General features: G+C 36.7%; 1 protein-coding gene across 7 annotated transcripts; it reads left to right on the forward strand.

Moving 5' to 3' along the window:
• The first annotated feature begins 4,610 nt into the window (after positions 1 to 4,610).
• LOC104115551 (uncharacterized) lies at positions 4,611 to 9,390 on the forward strand. 7 transcript variants are annotated; one of them, XR_690632.3, is made up of 10 exons: positions 4,613 to 4,807; positions 5,341 to 5,459; positions 5,579 to 5,823; positions 5,912 to 6,195; positions 6,282 to 6,576; positions 6,656 to 6,896; positions 7,339 to 7,548; positions 7,892 to 8,226; positions 8,888 to 8,935; positions 9,030 to 9,390. XR_690632.3 is itself a non-coding variant. In XM_070197208.1 (8 exons), the coding sequence occupies exons 2-5, from the start codon at positions 5,455 to 5,457 to the stop codon at positions 6,288 to 6,290; spliced, it is 390 nt and encodes a 129-aa protein (XP_070053309.1). In that variant the 5' UTR covers positions 4,611 to 4,807; positions 5,341 to 5,454; the 3' UTR covers positions 6,291 to 6,576; positions 6,656 to 6,896; positions 7,339 to 7,548; positions 7,892 to 8,124. The 7 variants fall into 7 exon arrangements, 1 of the variants encoding a protein (XP_070053309.1); XR_690636.4 differs by lacking the exon at positions 5,341 to 5,459 and adding an exon at positions 7,747 to 7,822 and having other exon boundaries at positions 7,899 to 8,226; XR_690630.4 differs by lacking the exon at positions 5,341 to 5,459.
• Positions 9,391 to 26,453: the final 17,063 nt, after the last annotated feature.

A 26,453-nucleotide genomic window follows, 5' to 3' on the forward strand; every position in this document is an offset into this window, starting at 1 on the left:
CGAAAAAGTGAAAGAAGTCTTCTGGACCAAACAACTATCCCAGCAAGAACAAATTCAAGGGAAATTGCCACAACTGTGGAAAGGTTAGACATAAAGCTGCAGAATGTCGTGCTCCAAAGAAAGAGAAGAAAAAGGGACAAACAAATATGGTTGAAACAAATAATGATATTGATGACTTGTGCGCTATGTTGTCTGAATGCAACTTAGTGAAAAATCCTAAGGAGTGGTGGATTGATTCTAGTGTCACCCGCCATGTTTGTGCTGTTAGAGAAGCATTTGCTTCATATGCTCCCGCTAGACCCGACGAGACCATTTTTATGGGAAATTCTGCAACGGCCAAAATTGAAGGTTATGGAAAGTTATTCCTGAAGATGACCTATGGCAAGGTGGTGACTCTAAACAACGTTTGTCATGTTCCTGAAATACGGAGGAACTTAGTTTCTATTTCACTTCTCGTCAAGAACGGGTTTAAGTGTGCTTTTGTTTCAGACAAAGTTGTAATAAGTAAGAACGAGATGTACTTAGGAAAATATTACCTTACTGAGAGCCTTTTTAAGCTGAATGTAATGGTTGTAGACAATAATAAAATTTCAGATTCTTCTTACTTACTTGAGTCAAATGATTTATGGCATATACGTTTGGGACATGTCAATTATAAAATCTTGCGAAAAATGATTAATTTGGAAGTATTGCCTAAGTTTGAATGTGACAAATAAAAATGTCAAATATGTGTGGAATCTAAGTATGTTAAACATCCTTATAAGTTAGTTGAAAAGAATTCAAATCCTTTAGACTTAATTCACATAGATATCTGCGACGCAAAGTCAATACCATCTCGCGGTGGAAAGAAGTATTTCATAACTTTTATTAAAGACAGTACTTGACATTGCTATGTTTACTTACTTAATAGTAAAGATGAAGCAATAGATGCATTCAAACAATAAAAAAAAAAGTTGAAACGCAACTTGACAAGAAAATCAAAATGATAAGAAGTGATAGGGGTGGTGAATAGGAATCTCCTTTTGAAGAAATATGTTTAGAATATGGAATTATTCATCAAACAACGGCCCCTTACACGCCCCAATCCAATGGGATTGCGGAAAGAAAGAATCGATCACTAAAGGAAATGATGAACGCTTTGTTGATAAGTTCTGGTTTGCCACAGAACTTGTGGGGGGAAGCCATTCTTATGGCTAACCGGATATTAAACTGAGTACCCCATAGCAAAATGCAATTCATTCCATATGAAAAATGGAAAGAAAGAAAGCCCAACTTGAATTATTTTAAAGTGTGGGGGTGTTTGGCAAAAGTGCAAGGTCCTAAACCCAAAAGGGTAAAGATAGGACCGAAAACTATTAATTGTGTTTTCATAGGTTATGCAACAAATAGTAAACCATATTGATTTCTGGTTCATAAATCAAAAAATCCTGACATTCATAATAATACGGTTATAGAATCAGATAATGTTGAATTTTTCGAAAGTATATATCCGTATAAAAAGGAATGTGAGTTGATTGGTGAAGGATCTAAACGACTTCGGGAGGAAACAAAAGAAAGTACGTATAATCAGGAGGATCCAAGACGTAGTAAACGTCAAAGAACATCTAATTCATTTGGACCAAATTTTATGACTTTCTTATTGGAAAATGAGCCTCGAACATTTAAAGAAGCTATGACTTCTTCTAAATCATTATTTTGGAAAGAGACAGTCAATAGTGAAATAAAATTCATATTGAACAACCATACATGGGAATTGGTTGATCTTACTCCAGGCAATAAACCATTGGGTTCTAAATGGATTTTAAGAGGAAAATGAAAGATGATGGTACTATTGACAAATATAAGGCAAGATTTGTGGTCAAAGGGTATAGACAACGAGAAGGTCTTGACTATTTTGATACATACTCTCCAGTTACAAGAATTACGTCCATACGAACGTTAGTAGCATTAGTTGCGGTATATGGTCTTGAAATTCATCAAATGGACGTTAAAACAGTCTTCTTAAATGGAGATTTGGAGGAAGAAATTTACATGGAACAACCTGAAGGGTTTGTGGTTCCAGGTAAAGAAAAGAAGGAATGTAGACTTGTTAAGTCGATTTATGGACAAAAACAAGCACCCAAACAATGGCATGCGAAATTTGACCAAACAATGTTGTCAAATGATTTTAAGATAAATGAATATGATAAATGTGTGTACATTAAAAATATTACAAATCACATAGTCATTGTTTTCTTATATGTGGATAATATGCTGATAATGAGTAATGGCATTGTCAACATAAATGCGACTAAGCGTATGCTAACTAGCAAGTTTGATATGAAAGACTTGGGAGTTGCCGATTTAATTCTGGGTATTAAGATCCATAAGACTCCTCAAGGTCTGGCATTGTCGCAATCTCATTACATTAAAGCAGTACTTGAAAAATTCAAGCACTTAGATTTTAAAGTTGCAAAGACTCCAATTGGCGTGAATCTTGCACTTGCAAAGAACAAAGGCCAAAGTATATCACAATTGGATTATGATCGTGTGCTGGGATGTTTAATGTATATCATGAATTGTACTCGACCAGATATAACTTGTGCTATAGGTAAATTGAGTCGTTACACGAGTAATCCAGGTCAATCTCATTGGATGGGGATGAAACGTGTTTTGGGATATTTAAAACATACCCAAGACTTTGCTTTGCACTATAGTAATTATCATGCGATGATTGAGGGATACAATGATGCAAATTGGATCACCGGTTCAACTGATTCGAAGTCCACAAGTGGATATATATATTCACTATTGGTGGAGGAACGGTATCTTGGAAGGTATCCAAACAAATGTGTATTGCATGCTCTATAATGGAGGCTGAATTTATTGCCTTAGATAAAGCCGGTGAAGAAGATGAATGGCTTCGAAATTTCTTGGAAGATATTCCATTTTAGCCCAAACCATTGGCACCAATATACATACATTGCGATAGTCAAGCGGCGATTGGAAGGGCTGGGAGCGTTATGTATAACGGTAAATCTCGTCATATACAATGAAGACATAAAACCGTTAGGCAAATACTCTCTAGGGGGATCATCACAATTGACTATGTAAAGTCAAACGACAATGTGTCGGATCCACTTACGAAAGGCCTAACTAGAGAGGTAGTTGAAAGATTATCGATGGGAATAGGACTATGGCCGAGGACAAGTCATTGTGGCAGTAACTCTACCTAGAAGACTGGAGATCCCAAGATCTAGGTTCAAGGAGATCAAACAAAGTCATTAATGACGGTTCAACATTGTCAACTAAATATTTTGGTCCATTCTCATGATGAGACAATGTTCAGTACCAAGGATAAAACTGTAAGGCTTTTTAATGGTTTCTAAATTTTATACGGGGAATATCAAAAAGTGTATCTACGGGATGACACGTTGAGGAATCACCTATGTAAGTGAGAACTGTTAGCCCTTTCAAGGAGAATTTTGCAAGGCCGGTTCTCTACGCACTTATGAAACCAGGCGGTGTTCATGGCTGAAACGAATACAACAATGAGAACCAAAGACGGTTAAGAGTTGATTGTGTGACTTATGATTGTCTAGGTATACACCAAAGTTCAACGGTTCAAAGATATCAAATCTACCGATTGATCGAGTATATCCAACATAAGTTCACTACGGAAAGTTCAAAGGGAAGCCTACTTATCCATATGCGATTAATCTTTGCTTGTAAATCACATAGTTTTTCATGCATATTTCCGTGATATAGACATTCCCTATTCATGTGGGGGTCGTTAGGTTTAAGCTTCTTAGAGCTTAAAAGAGGGTGAATGAAAAATGGAGGGGAAAATAAAATTTTAATTTTTCCTCCTTGACAAAAGGACATTGTCCCATATTGGAGGAGGAAAAGAATTTTGATGGGTATATATGCAATTTCTCTTCTTCTAGCTCTTAAAGAGTTAAGAAGAAGGCAAGTCTCGCGTCGTTGTCGTCGTCGTCGTTCGCTCGGCTTCGGATTCGAATTTGGTCAAATGATCGATTGATTGATTAATTTTTTGGACCAAATTTATTTGTTAATATTAATGTAATATTAATTAATCCAAATTAGACCATTTCTATAACGGTAATTCAATTTTCCTCCGTTTTAATTTTTCCGTTTTAATTTGAATTTGGCCCCGATCCCCTATTTACTGCATTCCCCATATCTGTTTCTGCTAATGTGACTTGCCGGGAAGGGCTTATTTTTGGTTTCGGAGTGTTTTGGGACACTTAGTCCCTAAAACGGATGCTTAAGTCCTAGGATTTTGACCTTAGTCGGAATGGTATGAAGACGACCCTAGAATGGAGTTTCGTCGATTCTATTAGCTCTATTGGGTGATTTTGGACTTAGGAGTGTCACTACAAGAAAAAGGGTTATTAGAGACCAAGATTTAGCGATGAGTTAAAAATCTGGTCCCTAAAAGTGTACTTACAGGGACAAGATTATTTTTGGTCCATAAATAGCGATTTACCTTTCCTAAACAAACGAAGGGATTTAATGTGGTCTGAAAAAAGACATTTGTCCGGTCTCTAATAATCACATTCAGCGAGAGACGTAGGCGCGAATAAAAAATAAGTGAAAATAGTTAGCGCTAGTTTTTCTCAAACTTTTTCTCCCCCTCTCACGAGTAAAAACCTTTTACTTAGCCTTTCCAAACGTTTCTTCCCTCTCTCTTTCTCAAAACCCTTGAAATTCCTAAACTCCTTAAATACTTGTTGCTCGATATCAAGCATTGTCTGGCTAAACAAAATTCTTGTCAATCACTCGGCATTATTCGGCTACATCAAGAGTAAGTTTCTTCAATTTTTCTCATTCTGCTTCTTTTTTTCTTTCTGATGAAAATCAGAATTTTTTTTCTTCTGTTTCTTTTTTTCCTTCTATCTTTTTGACCTAAGTTTCTTTGATTGAGTTTTTATTTATTTAGAACACTAATTTTGTTGTGTGGGAGGTAAAAGTGAGGATATTGGATTCGATTTTGGGGCTTGGACAACAAGAACAGAGGTTATCTCATTAGGTTTCTTTATTTTTTTGGAATATTAATTGTTGTTGTGTGCTAAAAGTGAAGTATTTTTGGATTTATTGAGGGGTTTTCTATTAGGGTTACATTAAACAAGAGTTTTGGGAACTTGCTTGAAGGGCTAAGAAAAGTGTCGTGGGCATATTGTGGGATTTTGTTTGTTGTGGGTTTTCTTATGTGGTGAAGAGTTGGTTGAACTTTTTACATATTATGTGTTTTTGAATTGTATAACCAACTTATTAATTTTGGTAAATCTAGTTTGATATTTCCAAAACAACTTTATGCTAATGATAATTCCAATAAAGGCTGGCGTGTAGTGAGAAAGATGCAACCTCGTGATTCCTATGAGATTGTCCAACAACTAGATGATGATATTGTAGATTTAGAAAATCACATACAAAATAAACGAAAAAGAACGAATGAGGTAAAGTATTTCTTTATGCATTAGCATTTCATTGTTCTATAGTCTGATTACCTGATTTTTTCATTGATAGTACATTGTCTTTATAATGTCTTGATTTTTCTTGTGTTTTTTTTTTGTAGGTTTAATATGAAACCACTAAAGACTGGAAATGAGGTGGGATCCCCTATGAAGTCTACTAGCAAATATACATTCATTGCACCTGGTGCTATAGGTAAGGACTGAGGGCGAGGGCGAGAGATTAGATGTATGTGCTCTGTGGGGTTGTCTGATTCTACCATGACTGCTGCTCAAGAAATACATACTGATATTACATTTTATACTTCTACTGATGAAATTATGAAATACATTTAAACGGGTGAAACAAGTAAGGTTTCTCAATTTTTTTGTGCTATTAATACGTAAAAGTGAATTCTAATGTTAAAGTTTTTACTAATATGATTTTCTTGCACTAGGTGCTATAGCAAAGGGACGAGGGCGGGGGCTTAGATCTATGTGCTCTTCGGGAATGTTAGAAATAAGCCGGAATCATCCTTCCATAAGAGGAGTCTTCATGCTAGTCAAAGTGTTCCAAGAATTTATAGCAACTCAAGATCAGATTCTACATTGTCTGCTGATCAAGAAATGCGAAGGACGATTAAAATCCCCTCGGTTATTGAGAAAGAGCATATGCAAATTGATGTTTCATTTTCTCCATCTACTGATAAAGCTATACAATCCCCCCAAACAGTCGAACCAAGTATGATTTCTCAACTTTATAGAGTTACTAATTTATATTCTGAATTTTAATGCAAAACTTTTTACTAATATGATTTCTATCACCAGGTGCCATAGGGATGGGACGAGGACGAGGGCGAGGGCGAGAGCTTAAATCGTTGTCCTCTTCAGGGTTTTTTTGGAAATAAGGTGGGATCCTTTCATTATAATTCTCTTTACACTAGTCAAGGTATGCCAAGAACTTCTAACATGACAAGATCAGATTCTACAATGTTTGCTGCTCAAGAAATGCAAACAACAAATATAAATCCCTCTGTTCATGAGAACAAGCATGTGCAAACTGATATTTCATTTTCTCCATCTACTAATCAAGTGATGGAATCCACCCAAACAGTTGAACCAAGTATGTTCTCAAATCTATTCGATCACAAGTTTATTATTTGTATAATATTTACAAATACTTTTACATTATGCAAATGTAGGTTCATGTACTAGTAAGGTAAAAAAGGTTCGAGGAAGTAACAAGTGCAAAGAAGTTGCATCACTTGAAGTGGGACAGAAGCTGAAAGTAACATTTTACAATAATCGAACAGTTGGAAATAATAGCAATATATTTGCGAGGCACTTGGGAAAATTAGTTCGTGACCGTAATATGTGTCCGTTGGGAGTATCATCGTGCGATGACATTAAGAGAAATTAAATCATATGTGGGCAGCTGTCGAGGTAACTGGATTGAGTATTCTTATTTTTTCTTGGGTTCCTCTTTTCTTACTAATCTGGAGATGTGGCTATGGCCTCTATTACTTATTTTTTTCTCTTATTTGATTATATATATTAGGAGCTTTATTCTTATATAGGATGAACTTATCTGTTAGAGAAGAGATTATAAGAGTAAATGGAAAATTAACACACTTACTCCTGCTTCTAGTTCTGTTAGACTGCTTAGATTGGCAACTAGATGTTGGCAAGGAATCATCTCTCTAATGCTAGACCACTGATGTTTCCTAGTAATTATTCTTTTTCTGATGTGACTGAATTACATGGAATTTTGTCTTTTCAGCAGATACTATGAGGGAATTTTATTTCACTGTCTTTGAATCATTGAATGACTACTAATTTGTTTTCACATACTCTAAACGTTTAAAACATATTTGTTTTATTGTAGGATAAATTTGAGAGTGAGGACATGGATATTCATCGCGATCATATTTTGAGTTGGATGAAAGAACTATGGAATAAATGTAGAGGACGATTGCATGCAAAGTATGTGAAGGGTAAGCCAATCCAAGAGGCTCTTAGAAATGTGCCAAAGTGGGTAGACAAGAAACAATGGGAATGGTTGATAAAGGAACATTTTGCTTCATAAAGTTTTCAGGTTTGACATACAATACTTAGTTATATATTTTCACTTTCATACTATGATCATTTTTTTACATTTATTTATAATATTCCAATCTAATACTTCAAGCTAAGCTAAAGATGCTTCATCATATTGGTAGCAAGCCAATTAGAGAAATTATTTATCAAAAGGTGCTATCATAAAATCTCAATTCTTTTCTTTGAATATTGACAGACTATTTGACATGATTTACTTTGAGACTCGCAAGAAGAATAACACACTTGTTGATTTTGAAACAATTGAGAAACATGTGCGTTTGGTTAATTGAACATCTACCTTACTTTTAGTTAGTATGGGTTCTGACAATCTCTTTATATAGTTTTCAGGCTCAAATCCAAGAATTAGTGATGTCTGAACCATCTCTTTCAAGCATAGAGATTGTAGAAAACTATTTTGGACCTCAAACCCGTAGCCATGTATTTGGCTTTGGAGGTGGAGTAAAAGCAAAAAACTTGAAATGTGACGCTTCTTCAAAGGCTGAACTAATATCTGAGTTGTGTTCAACTCGAGAAAAAACAAATCTTTGAAGGATCATGTGTCTACATTAGAAAATTAGATGAAAGAAATGAAGCAACTAGTATTTGCCCAACACTCCAATGTCCAGCCTTCGACATCGACCGTTTCAGGAGAATGACCATCTGGTTAACATACCAAGTTAGTAGCAACTTACTCGAATATTATTTCATTTTGTTGTTTGTTGTGCATTTGCTGCTTTTCTATTTGGCTAGAGCAGAACAGAGCATGCTTTGAGGGGTAAAGAACATATTTCTAGAGCTAAAAATAGATATTTACATAATCTACTTTTGGTATAAAAACAATCTGCTAGTAGAAAATCTTCATCAGTATATGCATTTTCTGGATTTATTAGGAAGAAGGATGTAGTAGTTTGCTTTGTTTTGGCTTATGTCTGAGTGATGTACTATTTTTGAATCAACTTCAGCCTTAAACAAGTATCGAATCAAGTTTTGCCTTAAAATCTCTTGAACATTAGAACATGCACTCGTTCTACTGACTTTCAGTTGCAGGTCTTTAGCAATAGTTTTATATCGTTGTCATACTTATGTCACGTTAATGATTTTCATAAATCTATTTTAGGAACTGCAGTTTTCCTTCATACATGTTTGCTTGTGGTTACGTACATAGCTAACTGAAGAGAATGCAGATTTGGAAAGTTCATACTAAGCTATAACACATATCACTGTGTTAACCAGTTAAACAAGTTCAGTAGATTGATAAGTAATTTGACAAATGAAGGCTTAGGAAAACTAGACTTATTGTTCTTATTTCTAATCCACTTTTGTGTGTTGTCATGCAGCCTCTTTTACGGTGATGGTTTATGTTTCTAATTTGGGCACTTATTCTGGTAAGTGGTTAAATATTTATCCCACTAAACTAATTGATTTTCTGGTTTCTTTTTATTTTTTTCTTAACAATAATTGTTTGCATCCTTTTTCCAGGTTTTGGAGCAACTTACAAGTCAAGATGCAGCTTTTGGAGACATATATACAAGATGACTATCATTTTGCTAGGATATTATTGCAACAAAATGTTATTATATTTCTAATCTAGGGATATTAATTTGGTGTTTTTGCTATAAAATTTTGTAAAAGATATTGTGACTTACATCATGGATCGTGGCATTAACAAGAAGTTACGCAATATTTGTAATAGAAAGGTTTATCTTTATATTATATTTTGTGGCAATAGTTTTTAGAGAATTTGATAAATATTGAGATTTATTGATATAAAATTTTAGGGACCAGCTGTAATATTTTTATGGACCAGGACTGATTGTCCTTAAAATATTCTTTTTGACCAGTTTAATGTTTATTTATTTAATCATTAGGGACCAGAAAAGTAGTCCCTAAATCAATTAAGGACTAGATAGTGACTGATTTAAGGTGTTTATCATGGACCGAAAACCTGGTCGTCAAAAATGTTTTAGATACCAGAAAAGTGCCGGTCGCTGCAACCCTTTAGGGACCTAGAAATACCCGTCGCTATTAACCTTTAGCGGCGAAGCCTACAACAACGGGTTGCGACCGGATAAACCTGGTCGTTATATATCTTTAGGGACCAGATTCTGATTTTTAGGGATCATTTTTCTTGTCGCTAATAACCGTTTTTCCTGTAGTGCGTGTCAGGACTGTGAATTTGAGGTCTGTAGCTGATTTAGGATTGAAATGGCGAAAGTCGAATTTTTAGTTGGGAAATTTGACCGGGGGGTTGACTTTTTTATATCGGGGTTGGATTCTGATTCCGGAAGTTGAAGTAGGTCCGTAATGTCAAATATGACTTGTGTGTAAAATTTGAGATCAATCGGATGTGGTTTGGTAGGTTTCGGCATCGTTTGTGGAATTCGGAAGTTTAGAAGTTCTTAGGCTTGAATCCGAGTGTAATTTGGTGTTTTGATATTGTTTGGAGTGATTCGAAGGTTCGACTAAGTTGGTATGATGTTATGGGATGTGTTGGTATGTTTGGTTGAGGTCCCGAGGGTCTCGAGTGAGTTTCGGGTGGTTAACAGACCAATTATGGCCTTTGAGAGATAGCTGATCTACTGGTTTTTGTTGTTGCTGGTTTCTTCTTACGCGTTTGCGAAGAGTATCTGGAGATTGAGGAAGACTTGTTCTTCGCGTTCGCGAAGTAAGGGACGCGTTCACGAAGGTTTAGGAGTAGAGTGCATCGCGGACGCGAGATAAGTAACGCGTTCCCGAAGAAGAGAAGAGGCAGTTGGGGACCCCATTCATTTGGTCTACGCGTTCGCGAAGGTGAGGTCACGTTCGCGAAGAGAAAGTTTAGTAAAGGTTCGCGTTCGCGAGGTGAGGGTCGCGTTCTCGAAGGTTTGAGCTGGTAATGTATCGCGTTCGCGAAGTAGTTGTTGTGTTCGCGAAGAGTAAAGCGGAGAGGCAGTTTGAGTTGGTCTACGCGAATGCGAGAGGACGGTCGCGTTCGCGAAGAAGAAATCTGGGCAGGCAGTATTAAATTTCAAAATCGAGGGTTTGAACTCATTTTTTATATTTTGAGCTAGAGATCACGGTTTTGGTTGATTGGGGTAAGTGTTTCTCACTTGTTTTTGGTTAAATTCCATGATTATATCTTGATTTTTATCATCTAAACTGTGATTTGGGGTGAAAATTGGGAAAAACGTGGAAGAGTTCTTGAGATGGAATTTTGAGGTTTTGAAGGGGATTTTGTTGTCGGATTTGAGTAAATTTGGTATGGTTAGACTCGTGAAGGAATGGGCTTTCGGGTTTTGTGACTTTTGTCGGATTTCGAGACGTGAGCCCGGAGGGCGGGTTTGAGTCGATTTCAGATTTTTTTGCCATAATTTGGTATTTTTCTTATGGAATTGATTCATTTAGCCTATATTGATCGTATTGTATTGCTTGTGGCTAGATTCGGGATGTTGGAGGCCGATTTGAGAGGCAAAGGCATTGCAGAGTAGGATTTTTGCTTGGTTTGAGGTAAGTAACGCTTCCAAACTTGGTTCTGAGGGTTCGAGACCCCAAATTATGTGTTATGTGATTGGTATTGAGGTGACGCACATGCGGGCGTGCGGGCGTGCACCGTGAGAATTATGACCTGGGTGATTCCATTTCATCGTTTAGTGACTCTATCATGTTGATATCCATGTTTTCATCATGTGATAAAGTAATCGAGCTGTAAATCATGCTAGATATCATGTTTAGGCTTTATGCCGGTATTGTTGGGACCCTTAGTGGTCGTTTCTTGCTGTCAACTCACTATTTTATTAATATTCCGTACTCAGTCATGTTCATGCATTTTTATAGCATATCTCCGTCTCAGTTATTTATTGATTCATCGTATCATTGTTCCGGGTTTGTTTTCATGACATTGTGAGCCCGTGGGTGAGACTGGAGAGATTGATGACTGAGTGAGGCCAAATGACTGAGTATGAGTGACAGTTATGGGATCGGACTGCACGTCACAGCGGTTATATTGATGATTATGATAGCGCTTGGGTTGTAGGAGCCCATCCGAAGTCTGTACACACCCTCAGTGAGCGCGATTGATATTATTGAAGGATGGATCTTCCCTGGACATGGATCTTGTCCGAAATACTTGATACCTGGAGATGGATCTTCTCCACAGAGCTGGATTGGCCTTCCTCGATACTGGGTGACTTATCGTCAGTGATGTATATGTTCTGGGATGGATCTTCCCTGGGATGTATGGGCCATATACATTACCGAGTGGTTGAGCATTCGAGAATGTGAGCACATGAGGCTGACAGTATGGTGCATCACATACAGCATGTGCATTGGCATGTAGAGATAGCAGAGTTATATTTTTTACACGTTTCGGATCTGCTTCACTTTACTGTTTGAGTTGCCTATTTAATTTAAAAGCATGCCTACGTTTCTGTTCAGTTATTTCCATTTTATATGTACCTGTTGAGTTCGTCACTACCTTTCAGTTCAAAGTTTGGAGTTGTTACTTACTGAGTTGGATGTACTCACGTTACTCCCTGCACCTCGTGTGTGATCCAGGCGACTCTGTTCCTGGCGGCGGTTGCTGATTGAGGATCCTAGAGTTTTGGAGACTATCAAGGTAGCTGCACTGCGTTCGCGGGCCTTGACTCTCCTTCATTATCTTTGTCGTACTTTCAGTTTATATCTCTAGACATTGTAGTAGACTGTATTTCTGATCTAGACGCTCATGTACTCAGTGACACCCTGGTTTTGAGCTGGATTGTTTCACTTTGGGTTTTCTTATGCTTTCAAACAGTTTTCTTTAAATGTTAAATGCTTCCGTTAATGTTTTCAAACTTATTGTTGTGGTGTTGAGTTGTTGAGTTGACGCTGGCCTAGTTCCACGATAGGCCATAACGAATGTTGATTTTGGGAACGTTTTTTGGCTATAAATACATGAACTCTCCCTCAGATTTTCCTTACGAAAATTCTTATTTATCCTTCTTCTTTCTGCATTGTTTTAACAGAAAAGAAAGCAATAAGTGTGATTTACTACTGTTCTTTACGTTCGTTATCACTAAGGTTTGAAGTACTGCTACACCAGTGAGGGTAATCCGTTCTATCCTGGGAGGAAATAATCCTAAACCTCGAGTACTAGGAGGGGATTAAGTTCATTAAGAAAACACTGTGAATTCAGTGGGCTCGAAATAATTATGATCTTTTACATTTTTGATTTTTATTTTTTGAACATATTTTCGAATACAGATTACTAACAGTAGTATCTTAGGGAAGTGACTGCACCAACCCATTAGCAAACTTGGCATCAAGGTAAATAACCTACTGAAAAAGGCGATTTATTGTGTCATGAAATCTTGATCCCCGGAACCTCTGTTTTTGTCCATCTCCACATGTTCACTGGATTCTCCTCTATTTAGCTGTCTAGTTCGTCGTGACATTGATAGATACGTAGACCGTAGTAATATATTGTTGACTTTTTCTAAGCTAAAATACAACCTCAGGGAGCCACTTTCTGCATAAACATTTTGCTACAGAAATTTATCTATATTGCAAATATCAACACTCCTGTGGCATTATCATAGGAATTCCTCCTGTAATTTTTCATTGGCATTTTTGGTACTATTATATATACTTTTGCACATAAAAAACAATAACAATGCCTCAATCCAAGTTTACTATAAAAGATTTATTTGTTCCATTTTACAATTCGTAGTCCATGACAACCTCCCATTCTCCCAAATCTTTTTTTCTTCATTACAGTTTATGGGCATTGTTTCATCTTACACAAGCTCTATTCTATTTTAAAAGAAGAAGATTTTAAAACTATTTCTTTTTCATCAGGTTAAATCACACTAGTACAAATATTTCGGGGGCTGCTAATTAATTAATTCGGTTCTGGAAATAGGTATCCGCAGCTGTTGTGGGTGCCCTCAAGAGTATTTGGAATGTCATAACAAGAGTAGTATTTTTAAGCTAAGGTTGCTCATGTCCTTCAGGTAACTGTCTTCGGATCCTAGAGTTGGGAAAAACTATTTGTTCTGAACGATAAAGATGTTGCTTTTACCAGCTAATATGATCTTAGAGCAAGTGGCGGATTCAGTATTTAAAGTTTATGGGTTTTTACGTCAACTTCAAGTAAATTTACAATAATAACGGGGTTCACAATCAAATTTTTAGTAAACTTCTTGTTGAGGTTTTAATTTTTAAGATGAAATAGTCTTAAAATGAGAATGGGAAATGGAGGGAAAATGAAATTTTTGAGTAAAATTTTAAGTTTCCCTCTTGACAATGAGACATTGTCCCATATTGGAAGAGGAAGAGATTTTTGGTGGGTATATATATAATTGCTCTTCTTGTAGCTCTTAAAGAGTTAAGAAGAAAGCAAGCCTCGCGTCGTCGTCGCTCGCTCGGCTCGGCTTCGGCTTCGGATTTGGATTTGGACCAAATTTATTTGTTAATAGTAAATATTAACGTAAGATTATCCGCATTTGTAACGGATATTTTTCAATCCGTGTATTGACCACAAGGCAGCCGCCTAATGCTCTTCCTACCATGATTGTGCTTGCTCCATAAACAAGCTAATGCTTGCTCCACCATGGAGGGTGGACGTTTGGTCTTCTTCAACACTGGCTGCTATATATATGTGCAGCAGATGTTGAAGAAAGACACTCAACACTCAACACACAAACTGAAATCCTGAAATCGCTCAACAGATTTGGCTATACATTGCACTCCTTCCTCTCAGCATTTCCATATGATTTTCTGAGTATCTACTCCTTCGTTCTGCATTATTTTAACTTCAAACAAAGCAACTGTAAGTGTGATTTGCTACCGAACTTTGTGTTCGCTGAAACACTGGGGTTTGAAGTACCGCTACACCAGTGTGTGATTCGTTCTATCCTGAGAGGAAATAATCCATTACCTTGGGTACTAGGAGGGGATTAAATTCCTTAAGGAAACACTGTGAATTCAGTGGGCTCGAATTAATTACTGTTTCATTACGTTAACTTATATGTTGCAGAATTATTATTTACAAATACAGCAATATTGGCGGGACTAACACTCTTAAGGAATTTAATATTTATTTCTGTATTTGTGTTATTCTTATTATTCTGCAAACTAAAACCTTTGTGGTTTTGTGTACTCCCGTTTTGGAGAGTAAAGCCTTCGTGGCATTTTGTTGGAGATTAAAATCTACGTGATTTTTACTCCAGTTTGAAAACGTGTATTAAACGTTTCTTTGTGTCATTCTTTTACAGAAAAAATGACGACTGAAAGCGAAAACCAAGCTGTTCCGATGGTGACTGCCAACGCATCGACAAGCCGAACACCGGCGTTGGCACCGGCAAAAAAATTCAGAAAATTTTTCGGGATTGATTTCAAGTGCTGGCAGCAGAAGATGTTTTTCTACTTAACTATGTTATGTCTACAGAAGTTCATCAAGGAAGATATTCCTGATCTGCCAGATAAAACTCCAGAGAATGAACGCTTTCTCGTGATTGAAGCGTGGAAGCATTCTGATTTTTTATGCAAGAATTATATTCTTAGCGAACTGGATGATAATCTGTATAATGTATACAGTAGCGTGGAGACGTCAAAAGAATTGTGGAATGCGCTTGAAAAGAAATATAAAACTGAAGATACCGGGATGAAGAAATTCGTTGCCGCAAAATTTTTGGACTACAAAATGGTAGATAGCAAGTCTGTTATTACCCAAGTCCAGGAATTGCAAGTGATTATTCATGATCTACTTGCTGAAGGTCTTGTCATCAACGAAGCATTTCAAGTAGCAGCAATGATTGAGAAGTTGCCTCCGTTGTGGAAGGACTTCAAAAATTATTTGAAACACAAACGAAAGGAAATGTCCCTTGAAGATCTCATTGTTCGGTTGAGAATCAAAGAGGACAATAAAGCTGCTGAAAGGAGAGGCCGTGAAAATTCAACAATAATGGAAGCAAATATTTTTGAAGCTAACAAAAAGAGGAAGAAGGCTTCTGGTCCGAAATACAACCCAAGCAAGAAGCGGTTCAGTGGAAACTGCTACAACTGTGGGAAAACCGGACACAAATCTACGGAGTGTCGTGCTCCGAAGAAAGACAAGAAAAGGGGTCAAGCAAACATGGTAGTAAACCATGATGATGTTGATAACTTGTGTGCCATGCTTTCTGAATGTAACTTGGTGGGAAATCCTAAACTGTGGTGGTTTGATTCAGGAGCCACTCGCCATGTTTGTGCAGTTAGAGAAGCTTTTGCTACTTATGCTCCTGCTGGACCCGGAGAGACAGTTTATATGGGAAATGCTTCAACAGCAAAAGTTGAAGGATATGGGAAGATATTTCTGAAAATGACTTCTGGCAAGGTCATGACTTTGAACAATGTCCTTCATGTTCCCGAAATGAGAAAGAATTTAGTCTCTACTGGACTTCTTGTTAAGCATGGTTTTAAGTGCATTTTTGTGTCCAACAAGGTTGTCATTAGTAAGAATGAAATATTTGTAGGAAAAGGTTACCTCACTGAGGGCCTTTTCAATCTGAATGTAATGGTTGTGGAAAACAATAATAATATTTCAGCTTCTTCTTACTTACTTGAGTAAAATGATTTATGGCATGTACGTTTGGGTCATGTCAATTATAAAACCTTGCGAAAAATGATTAACTTGGAAGTACTGCCCAAGTTTGAATGCGAAAAATTAAAATGTCAAACATGTGTGGAATCTAAGTATGTTAAACATCCTTATAAGTCAGTTGAAAGGAATTCAAATCCTTTAGACTTAATTCACACAGATATTTGTGACATGAAGTCAATACCATCTCGCGATGGAAAGAAGTATTTCATAACTTTTATTGACGATGGTACTCGATATTGCTATGTTTACTTACTGAATAGTAAAGATGAAACAATAGACGCATTCAGACAATACAAAAATAAAGTTGAAACGCAACTTAACAAGAAAGTAAAAATGATAAGAAGTGATAGGGGTGGTGAATATGAATCTCCTTTTGAAGAAATATGTTTAGAATATGGAATTATTCATCAAACAACAGCCCCTTACACGCCCCAATCTAATGGGATTGCGGAAAGAAAGAATCGCACATTAAAGGAGATGATGAATGCGTTGTTGATAAGTTCTGGTTTGCCACAGAACTTGTGGGGGAAGCCATTCTTACGGCTAATCGAATATTAAATCGAGTGCCCCATAGCAAAACACAATCCATTCCATATGAAAAATGGAAAGGAAGGAAGCCCAACTTGAATTATTTTAAAGTGTGGGGGTGTTTGGCAAAAGTGCAAGTTCCTAAACCCAAAAGGGTAAAGATAGGACCGAAAACCGTTGATTGTGTTTTCATAGGATATGCGACAAATAGTAAAGCATATCGATTTCTGGTTCATAAATCAGAAAATCCCGACATTCATAATAATACGGTTATAGAATCAGATAATGCTGAGTTTTTTGAAAATATATATCCGTATAAAAAGGAATGTGAGTCATTTGGTGAAGGATCTAAACGACCTCTGGAAGAAATAAAAGAAAGTACATGTAATCAGGAGGATCCAAGACGTAGTAAACGTCAAAGAACGTCTACTTCATTTGGACCAGATTTTGTGACTTTCTTATTGGAGAATGAGCCTCAAACATTTAAAGAAGCTATGACTTCTTCGGAATCATTGTTTTGGAAAGAGGCAGTCAATAGTGAAATAGAATCCATATTGAACAACCATACATGGGAATTGGTTGATCTTCCTCCTGGAAATAAACCTTTGGGTTCTAAATGGATTTTTAAGAGAAAAATCAAAGATGATGGCACTATTGATAAATTCAAGGCAAGGCTCGTAGTCAAAGGGTATAGACAACGAGAAGGTCTAGACTACTTTGATACATACTCTCCAGTTACAAGAATTACGTCCATACGGATGTTAGTAGCATTAGCTGCAGTGTATGGTCTTGAAATTCATCAAATGGATGTTAAGACGGCCTTCTTAAATGGAGAGTTGGAGGAAGAAATTTACATGGAACAACCTGAAGGGTTTGTGGTTTCAGGTAAAGAAAATAAGGTATGTAGACTTGTTAAGTCTCTTTACGGACTAAAACAAGCACCCAAACAATGGCATGCGAAATTTGACCAAACAATGTTGTCAAATGGTTTTAAGATAAATGAATGTGATAAATGTGTGTACATTAAAAATGTTCCAAATCACATAGTCATTGTTTGCCTATATGTGGATGATATGCTGATAATGAGTAATGACATTGCCAACATAAATGCTACTAAGCGTATGCTCAATAGCAAGTTTGATATGAAAGACTTGGGAGTTGCTGATTTAATTCTGGGAATTAAGATCCATAAGACTCCTCAAGGTCTGGCATTGTCACAATCTCATTATATTAAGACAGTACTTGAAAAATTCAAGCACTTGGGCTTTAAAGTTGCAAAGACTCCAATTGACGTGAATCTTGCATTAGCAAAGAATAAAGGCCAAAGCATATCACAATTGGATTATGCTCGTGTGTTGGGATGCTTAATGTATATCATGAATTGTACACGACCAGATATAGCTTGTGCTATAAGTAAACTGAGTCGATATACGAGCAATCCAGGCCAATCTCATTGGATGGCAATGAAACGAGTTTTGGAATATTTAGAACATACCCAGAACTTTGAATTGCACTACAGTAAATTCCCTACGGTGATTGAGGGATACTGTGATGCAAATTGGATCACCGGTTCAACTGATTCTAAGTCCACGAGTGGATATGTATTCACTATTGGTGGAGGAGCGGTATCTTGGAAGTCGTCCAAACAAACATGTATTGCTCGCTCTACAATGGAGGCTGAATTCATAGCCTTAGATAAAGTCGGTGAAGAAGCTGAATGGCTCCGGAATTTCTTGGAAGACATTCCATTTTGGCCCAAACCGTTGGCACCAATATGCATACATTGTGATAGTCAAGCGGCAATTGGAAGGGCTGGGAGCGTCATGTATAACAGTAAATCTCATCATATACGACGAAGACATAAAACTGTTAGGCAATTACTCTCTAGAGGTATTATCACGATTGACTATGTAAAGTCAAGTGATAATGTGTCGGATCCACTTATAAAATGCCTAACTAGAGAGGTAGTTGAGAAATCATCAAGGGGAATGGGACTATGGCCGAGAACAAGTCATTGTGGCAGTAACTCTACCTAGAAGACTGGAGATCCCAAGATCTAGGTTTAAGGAGATCAAACAAAGTCATTAATGACGGTTCAACATTGTCAAATAAAATTTTAGTCTGTTCTCGTGATGAGACAATGTTCAGTACCAAGGATAAAGCATTAAGGCTTTTTAATGATTTCTAAATTTGATACGGGGTATATCAAATAGTGTATCTACAGGATGACACGTTTAGGAATCACCTATGTAAGTGTGAAGTGTTAGCCGCTTCAAGGAGAACTTTGTAAGGCCAGTTCTCTACGCACTTATGAAACCAGGCGGTGTTCATGGCTGAAACGAACACAACAATGAGAACCAAAGACGGTTAAGGGTTGATTGTGTGACTTATGGTTGTCTAGGTATACACCAAAGATCGACGGTTCAAAGATATCAAATCTACCGATTGACCGAGTATATCCGACATAAGTTTACTACGGAAAGTTCAAAGGGAAACCTACTTATCCAGATGCAATTAATCCTTGCTTGTAAATCACACAGTTTTTTCATGCATACTTCCGTGATATAGCCATTCCCCATTCATGTGGGGGATTGTTGAGGTTTTATTTTTTAAGATGTAATATTCTTAAAATGAGGGTGAATGGGAAATGGAGGGAAAATGAAATTTTGAGTAAAATTTTAAGTTTCCCCCTCTTAACAATGAGACATTGTCCCATATTGGAAGAGGAAGAGATTTTTGGTGGGTATATATATAATTGCTCTTCTTGTAGCTCTTAAAGAGTTAAGAAGAAAGCAAGCCTCGCGCCGTCGTCGTCGTCACTCGCTCGGCTCGGCTCGGCTTCGGCTACGGCTACGGCTTCGGTTTCGGCTTCGAATTTGGATTTGGATTTGGTCAAATGATCGATTGATTGATTAATTTTTTGGACCAAATTTATTTGTTAATAGTAAATATTAACGTAAGATTATCCGCATTTGTAACGGATATTTTCCAATCCGTGTATTGACCACAAGGCAGCCGCCTAATGCTCTTCCCACCATGATTGTGCTTGCTCCACAAACAAGCTAATGCTTGCTCCACCATGGAGGGTGGACGTTTGGTCTTCTTCAACACTGGCTGCTATATATATGTGCAGCAGATGTTGAAGAAAGACACTCAACACTCAACACACAAACTGAAATCCTGAAATCGCTCAACAGATTTGGCTATACATTGCACTCCTTCCTCTCAGCATTTCCATACGATTTTCTGAGTTTCTACTCCTTCGTTCTGCATTGTTTTAACTTCAAACAAAGCAACTGTAAGTGTGATTTGCTACCGAACTTTGTGTTCGCTGAAACACTGGGGTTTGAAGTACCGCTACACCAGTGTGTGATTCGTTCTATCCTGGGAAGAAATAATCCATTACCTTGGGTACTAGAAGGGGATTAAATTCCTTAAGGAAACACTGTGAATTCAGTGGGCTCGAATTAATTACTATTTCATTACGTTAACTTATATATTGCAGAATTATTATTTACAAATACAGCAATATTGGCGGGACTAACACTTCTTAATATATAAAAATGATCTAAGCAAAAGTTACTGGGTTCCTGTGAACCCGTACGAGGTACTCTAGATCTGCCACTGTCTTAGAGGTGCTATAACAACTAGTTGAATGGCCACGCAAAATGACAGGCTTGTTTGATTTTTCTTTTAAATATAATACTAGAGTCTGGATCAGCTTCCACGTATCTTGATTATTTCACCTAGTTGCACGGTGCAACTTGCACCCAATATATCTGTTCTTAAAATCCAGGTAAATTTAGGGATTCAATTTACTTTACGTCTTTACCAACAGTCAGTTAATTCTGAACTTTAGAAAACGTCGAGCAATGTAGTGTCGACATGTGATCAGCTAATCAGTTGCCTTTTTTCTCCATCTCTTACCTCCTTTTTTCTGTCAATGAATACTATTCTTTCTCCAGCTTCAATTTCTTTTCGAGTTGTCCTTATTTTTCTTTACGTAAAATTTATCATTTATATTTCTTTGTAAACCTTATTTATCCTCAAAATCGGATAACAATTGAATTTGTATGTGATTTTAAGAATACGTGATCTAATTTGATACAAAATGATAAATCAGATTGAAATTGAAACAAGCACTCGGAAAGAACCACACAAGTTAAACAGTCTTAGCCTTGGAATGTTAGTCACCCTCGAACCAAAAGAGTTTTTATCGATATCAGAATGGAATGACAAGAGATTAATAAGATTTAGAATATAAGGTTAAATATGTAACCAGTGTGTATCCTTTCCAAATGATAAAACTTTTAGACGGGACAAACAAAATTTTTTGCGTGTTTGGAAAAAGAATATAAGGTGGCATGTTACAGATTTAGAATAAATACTATGTAACAAAGAGTAGTATTACTCTTTTCGTTCAAGTTTTTTCGATTCACTCAATTCAATAGTATTACACTTTCTATTCGCATTCTAACAAAGAGTAGTATTACACTTTGTAATCGCATTCTTAAATGTATTATGCATTTGCTATTTTTTCTTTTTACGAAAAGAAATTCGCCCACCATACCTGTTTAAACATTTACAAAGAAAAATCATATATATAGTTTATATATCCAGTGGTACTTAAAATGAAATCCATCAGATTGCCAACCCTTGAACGTACTACTTGATTTGTGTACTGCAACTCTATGTCAACTGTACTTGCAGTGCTAGTACCATCTGAACTTGGAATTTTTCATTCATCCAATTTCTTTAAATAAAAGGAAATCTTTTAATTAAACTATCTTTTGAATCGATGCATCCGTTCCTATTTACTATGCTTGTGGTCAACTTATCCCTCATTCCAAGTTATTACTAGTACTAGTTAACTAGTTGACTTATAATAATTTTTTGTTATAAATAGAATTGTATTTAAGGTAAATGTCTATATTTTAGAAAGATTCTAGGGTTTGTGGTAACGAGAACAATAAGGATTCTCAAAATAATCTTTCACTCTGTGAAAGTAATATTTGTCATCGATTTGACCACGAGATTTTGTAAAGCACATATAGATAATTATGGTCCATTCATGATGGGAATGTGACAACATGTAATTTATGAATACATATTCATTTTTGGAAGAATATGAACGTGCTAGTGGTAGTGAATATACCACACTCACCTCTAAAAGGAGGTTTGAGATGAAATAAGAAAATAATTTTATTATTATGGCATGAATGGTCATTGATCATGTACCTATTGTGATTATCCCGAAATATTATGGCAATGTAATTACTACAGGGCATAAGTAATGGAAGCAACATATCTTGCCTATAATAATTTTGACCGTGACCATAATGGGATAACATTCTCCTTCAATGAGATATTCACCATATGAATGTTGATGAATATGTGGTAGTACAAAAGTAATTGAGAGCTCTAGAAGAGCCAATTATTATAATTTTGGAGGAATAAAATTAATTATCGATAAGGCATTGTGTCGTACTAAGTCTCAAAGAAACTTATTGAGTTTCTAAAATTTTCGCGAAAACGGTTGGTCATATTGAGACTATAAATAAAGGAAAGATTTAATATCTTCTATTACTACAATTTGTAGCGGGGTAATATTTAGATGAAAAGTTACCCGTTTTATTCTTCAGTTTGTACTACACACATAAAAGAATGCCACAATAAAGTGGAAGTTTATTGATATAAAAACCCATATCATAAAAAAACTTGAAGTTTATTGATAATTGCACACGTCATGGTGCAAACCTGAAATTTATCAATATTGATAATTTATCCAATTGGCATAATTGATTTAGCCATATTAATTTTAAGTATGATGTGCAAAAATAAAAGAGAATTCACATGGGTAAATATTAAAGAACTAGAAAGTTCTTTACGAATTCTCTTATATTATTTGTTGTCATTAATTAATAGACCAACTAAAATTGGGATTGAATCCCATGAATACTGGAAATATCAAAGGTGAATATGGGCTCATTCACCTGCCATGTATACCACATAAGATGACACGCTCAAAATCCACCTAGTCATGATGACACCTAACCCAACCCGTCAGGTAAGCCAATTAATAACTATCAAATTTAAATGAGATTTATTAAGAAAAGAAATGATAATAAAACTGCTTTTATACAAGAATTTTTCAAGGACTGGTAGTACAAATCATGAGCTTCTAAGATTAGAATTTACAAAGCTGGTATGAAATAAATACATCATCTATTTTAAATGTACATAAACATATTTTTTTTTATAAATCTAATACTACCATGAACAAGAGGTAGCTACAACCGGAACACAGATACGTCTTCAAATCTCGCTCCCGTCGATCACAACAACATCAGCATCCAATATCTGTATGCAAGGTGCAGAAGTGTAGTATGAGTACAACCGATCCCATGTACTCAATAAGTAACAAACCTAGCCTTAGGTTGAAAGTAGTGACGAGTTGGAACACATGTCGGGGTCCAACACCAATAGCCAACAACAGTTCATAACAACATAAAGGAAGTAATAAAAGAAGTAGCTCAGAGATAAAAAGTTCGCTCGTTCACAGTTTCAGAAAAATAGGCCTGCTTTCCAAGTATATCAGTGAATACCCAAATCTTTTACTGAAATCACCAAAATATGAATGTTTTGTAAACCTGTGATTTTTCAAAATCTTTCAAGAGGTAAATGTTTCATTTTCTAAAGGCATGAGGAAAATACATCTTTATGCCTACATGTCAATATGTATGAGAAGTCATGAATTACGTGATACCGTACAGCATGAGGAAAAATGCATCTTTATGTCTGTATGTCAAGTGTGCCTGTCAAATGCGATGTAACTCAATGATAAAACCATATGCATACTCTCAGAGTATCAATTCACTCAGTCCTCTCAGTCACTCAGTCCTCGCAACCACTCATTCCTCACAGTCACTCAATCCTCCCAATCACTCGGCACTCGCACTCAGTAGGTACATTCGCTCACTAGGGGGTGTACAGACTCCAAAGAGGCTCATTCAGCCCAAGCGCTATAACAAGCCAATCATAGCATAAATCAATAAAGCATGTTGTGACATGCAGACCGATCCCATAAACATCCTCACCATCAGGCCCTCGGCCTCACTCGATCATTAATCTCTCCAGTCTCTCGAGCTCACAATGTCATGAAAATCAACCCAAAATGATGATGTGATGTATCAATAAATGGTGACAGAGACTGAGATATGATATGCAAATGAATGCGTATGACTGAGTATGTAATTGCAATGTAAGCAAATAATTCAACAGCAGTAATGACTTCGGTGGGTCCCAATAGAATAAGCATATAGCCTAGGCATGGTTTCTAACATGGATCACAACTCGATTACTCTAGCACGTAGAGATTTAATAGATACAAATAAGAATAGGTAACTACACAATACCATAAAAATAACCAAGTCACAATTCATATGGTGCACGCCCACACGCCTATCACTTAGCACGTGCGTCACCTCGACACCAAACACATAACACGTATAATCAGAGTTCATACCCTCAACTCCAAGTTTAAAAGTGTTGCTTACCTCGAACAAACTAAATCCAATACTAAGCAAGCCAAACGATGCTCCAAAATGCCATCCCGCACGTACCGACCTCCGAACAGCTTGAAACTAGTCAAAAGCAACTCAAATATATCAAATAATGCCAAAGGGAACAAACCCAATCGATAAAGGGTGAATCTTAAATCAAAATTCTGAAATCGACCAAAAGGTCAAACTCGGGCCCGCGCCTCGAAACCCGATGAAACTTACAAAATCCAATAACTCATTCAATTATGAGTCCAACCATACTAGTTTCACCCAAATACGACTCTGAATCGATGTTCAAAACTCAAAAATTCACTCTATGAAACTTTGGGCAAAAAAACCCAAATTTCTCTTTAAAAACGTAATCCATTTACCAAAAACAAAGATAAAACCACGAAATATAATCACAAGTGAGTCGAGAATGCTTACCCCAAGTCACATGGTGAAAATTGCTTCAAGAATCACCTCAATCTGAGGTCTATAACTCCAAATATGAACAAAACGACCAAACCCTTGATTTAAAGCTTCTGCCTAGTCATTTCCGCTTTTGCGGACACAAGAGTCACTTCAGCGGCGTCGCTTCTGCGACACGAGCTCCGCTTCTGCGGAATCCACTAGACAGCTGACCCCTCGCACCTGCGAATCTTTATCCGCTTCTGCGCAACTGTGGGTGCGAAGCCAAACACACTTCTGTGCTCAATCTCACTTCTGCGCCCAAGACCATCGCTTCCGCGAGGCCGCAGATGCGTCCTAATTTCCACTTATGCGATCTTCCTTGCCCAGGTCTCACCTCGCTTCTGTGAAGAAGACCCCGCATCTACGACGTCGCTTCTGCGACTAATTGTCCGTAGATGCGGCCACACGAGAACCAGCAGCCTTAGCCAAATGCAACATGCGACGAAATGGTTGAACCTCGTCTGAAACTCACCTGATCCCCTTGGGACCCCGTTCGAATATACCAACAAGTCCCATAACATAACATAACATTGACCTACCCGAGACCTCAAATCACACAAAACAATATTGAAACGACGAATTGCACCTCCATTCAAACTTAATGAACTTTCAAATCTCGCGCCGAAACATATCAAATCAATTCGGAATGACCTCAAATTTTTCACACAAGTTTCAAATGACATAACAAAGATATTCCAACTCCCAGAACCAAAATCTGAACATGATATCACCAAAGTCAACTTCCAGTCAAACTTATGAACAATCCATAACTCCAAATTGCCAATGTTCGCCAATTAATGTCAGAACCTTCAAGAAACATTCAAATGCAATTTCGGGCATACGCCCAAATCCAAAATCACCATCCGGACCTAATGAAACCATCAAACTCCGATCCAGGGTCAACTACACAAAAGTCGAACTTGGTCGATTCTTCCAACTTAAAGCTTAAATCATGAAATTCATTCTTCCAAATCGATTCCGAATAACCTGAAAAACCAAAACTGACGGTTCACATAAGTCATAATACATCATACGGAGCTACTCATGCCCTCATGCTACCGAGCGAAGTGCAAATGCTCAAAATGACCGGTCATAATACATCATACGAAGCTACTCATACAACAAATAATTTTTTGTATATTTTAAATATATAATTATTTTTAAGAAACTTTAAGAATCTATATGTGTTAATTCACACTGAAAATTAAGTTCCTTTCATATTCGTTCCTTCATATAAATTGAGACAAAATGAGTATATTTTTCTTGAATATAACTTATGTACATCGTAGGTCGGTGTAAAGAAATTTTTATACAATCACGTCACTTTAAGGATATCTACCGATAAATCTCTTCAAAATGCGGGTACGTATTCCAATGGGTGTCAATGGTTCGGTTCGGCCGGTTATTTTATAAAATTTGTACCATACTATTTTTTCGGCTATTCTATCATGTATAACCAAAATTAGATTTTCCGAAATTGTCCCAATCACGTCAGTTTCTCTTCGATATGGGTACGGTTCGGTTAATTTTTGGCTATTATTTTAGTGCCATATAAAAATCACTAGTAGAAGTAGAATGCAATAACCTGCATTACAAAACTCTCTAGACATTTTTACTGTTTAAAGGGTGATGAATTAAGAAAACATGAAAGTTGGTTAGAGTATAGATTCATCAACTATTCTATAGTAGTGTAAAAGAAACTAAGCAAAGACAAAGAAAAGACAAAGAGTATGAACCGGACTCGAGAATAAAAAATATAGA

Source organism: Nicotiana tomentosiformis, chromosome 3 (assembly GCF_000390325.3).
Source record: "Nicotiana tomentosiformis chromosome 3, ASM39032v3, whole genome shotgun sequence".
Classification (NCBI taxonomy): domain Eukaryota; kingdom Viridiplantae; phylum Streptophyta; class Magnoliopsida; order Solanales; family Solanaceae; genus Nicotiana; species Nicotiana tomentosiformis.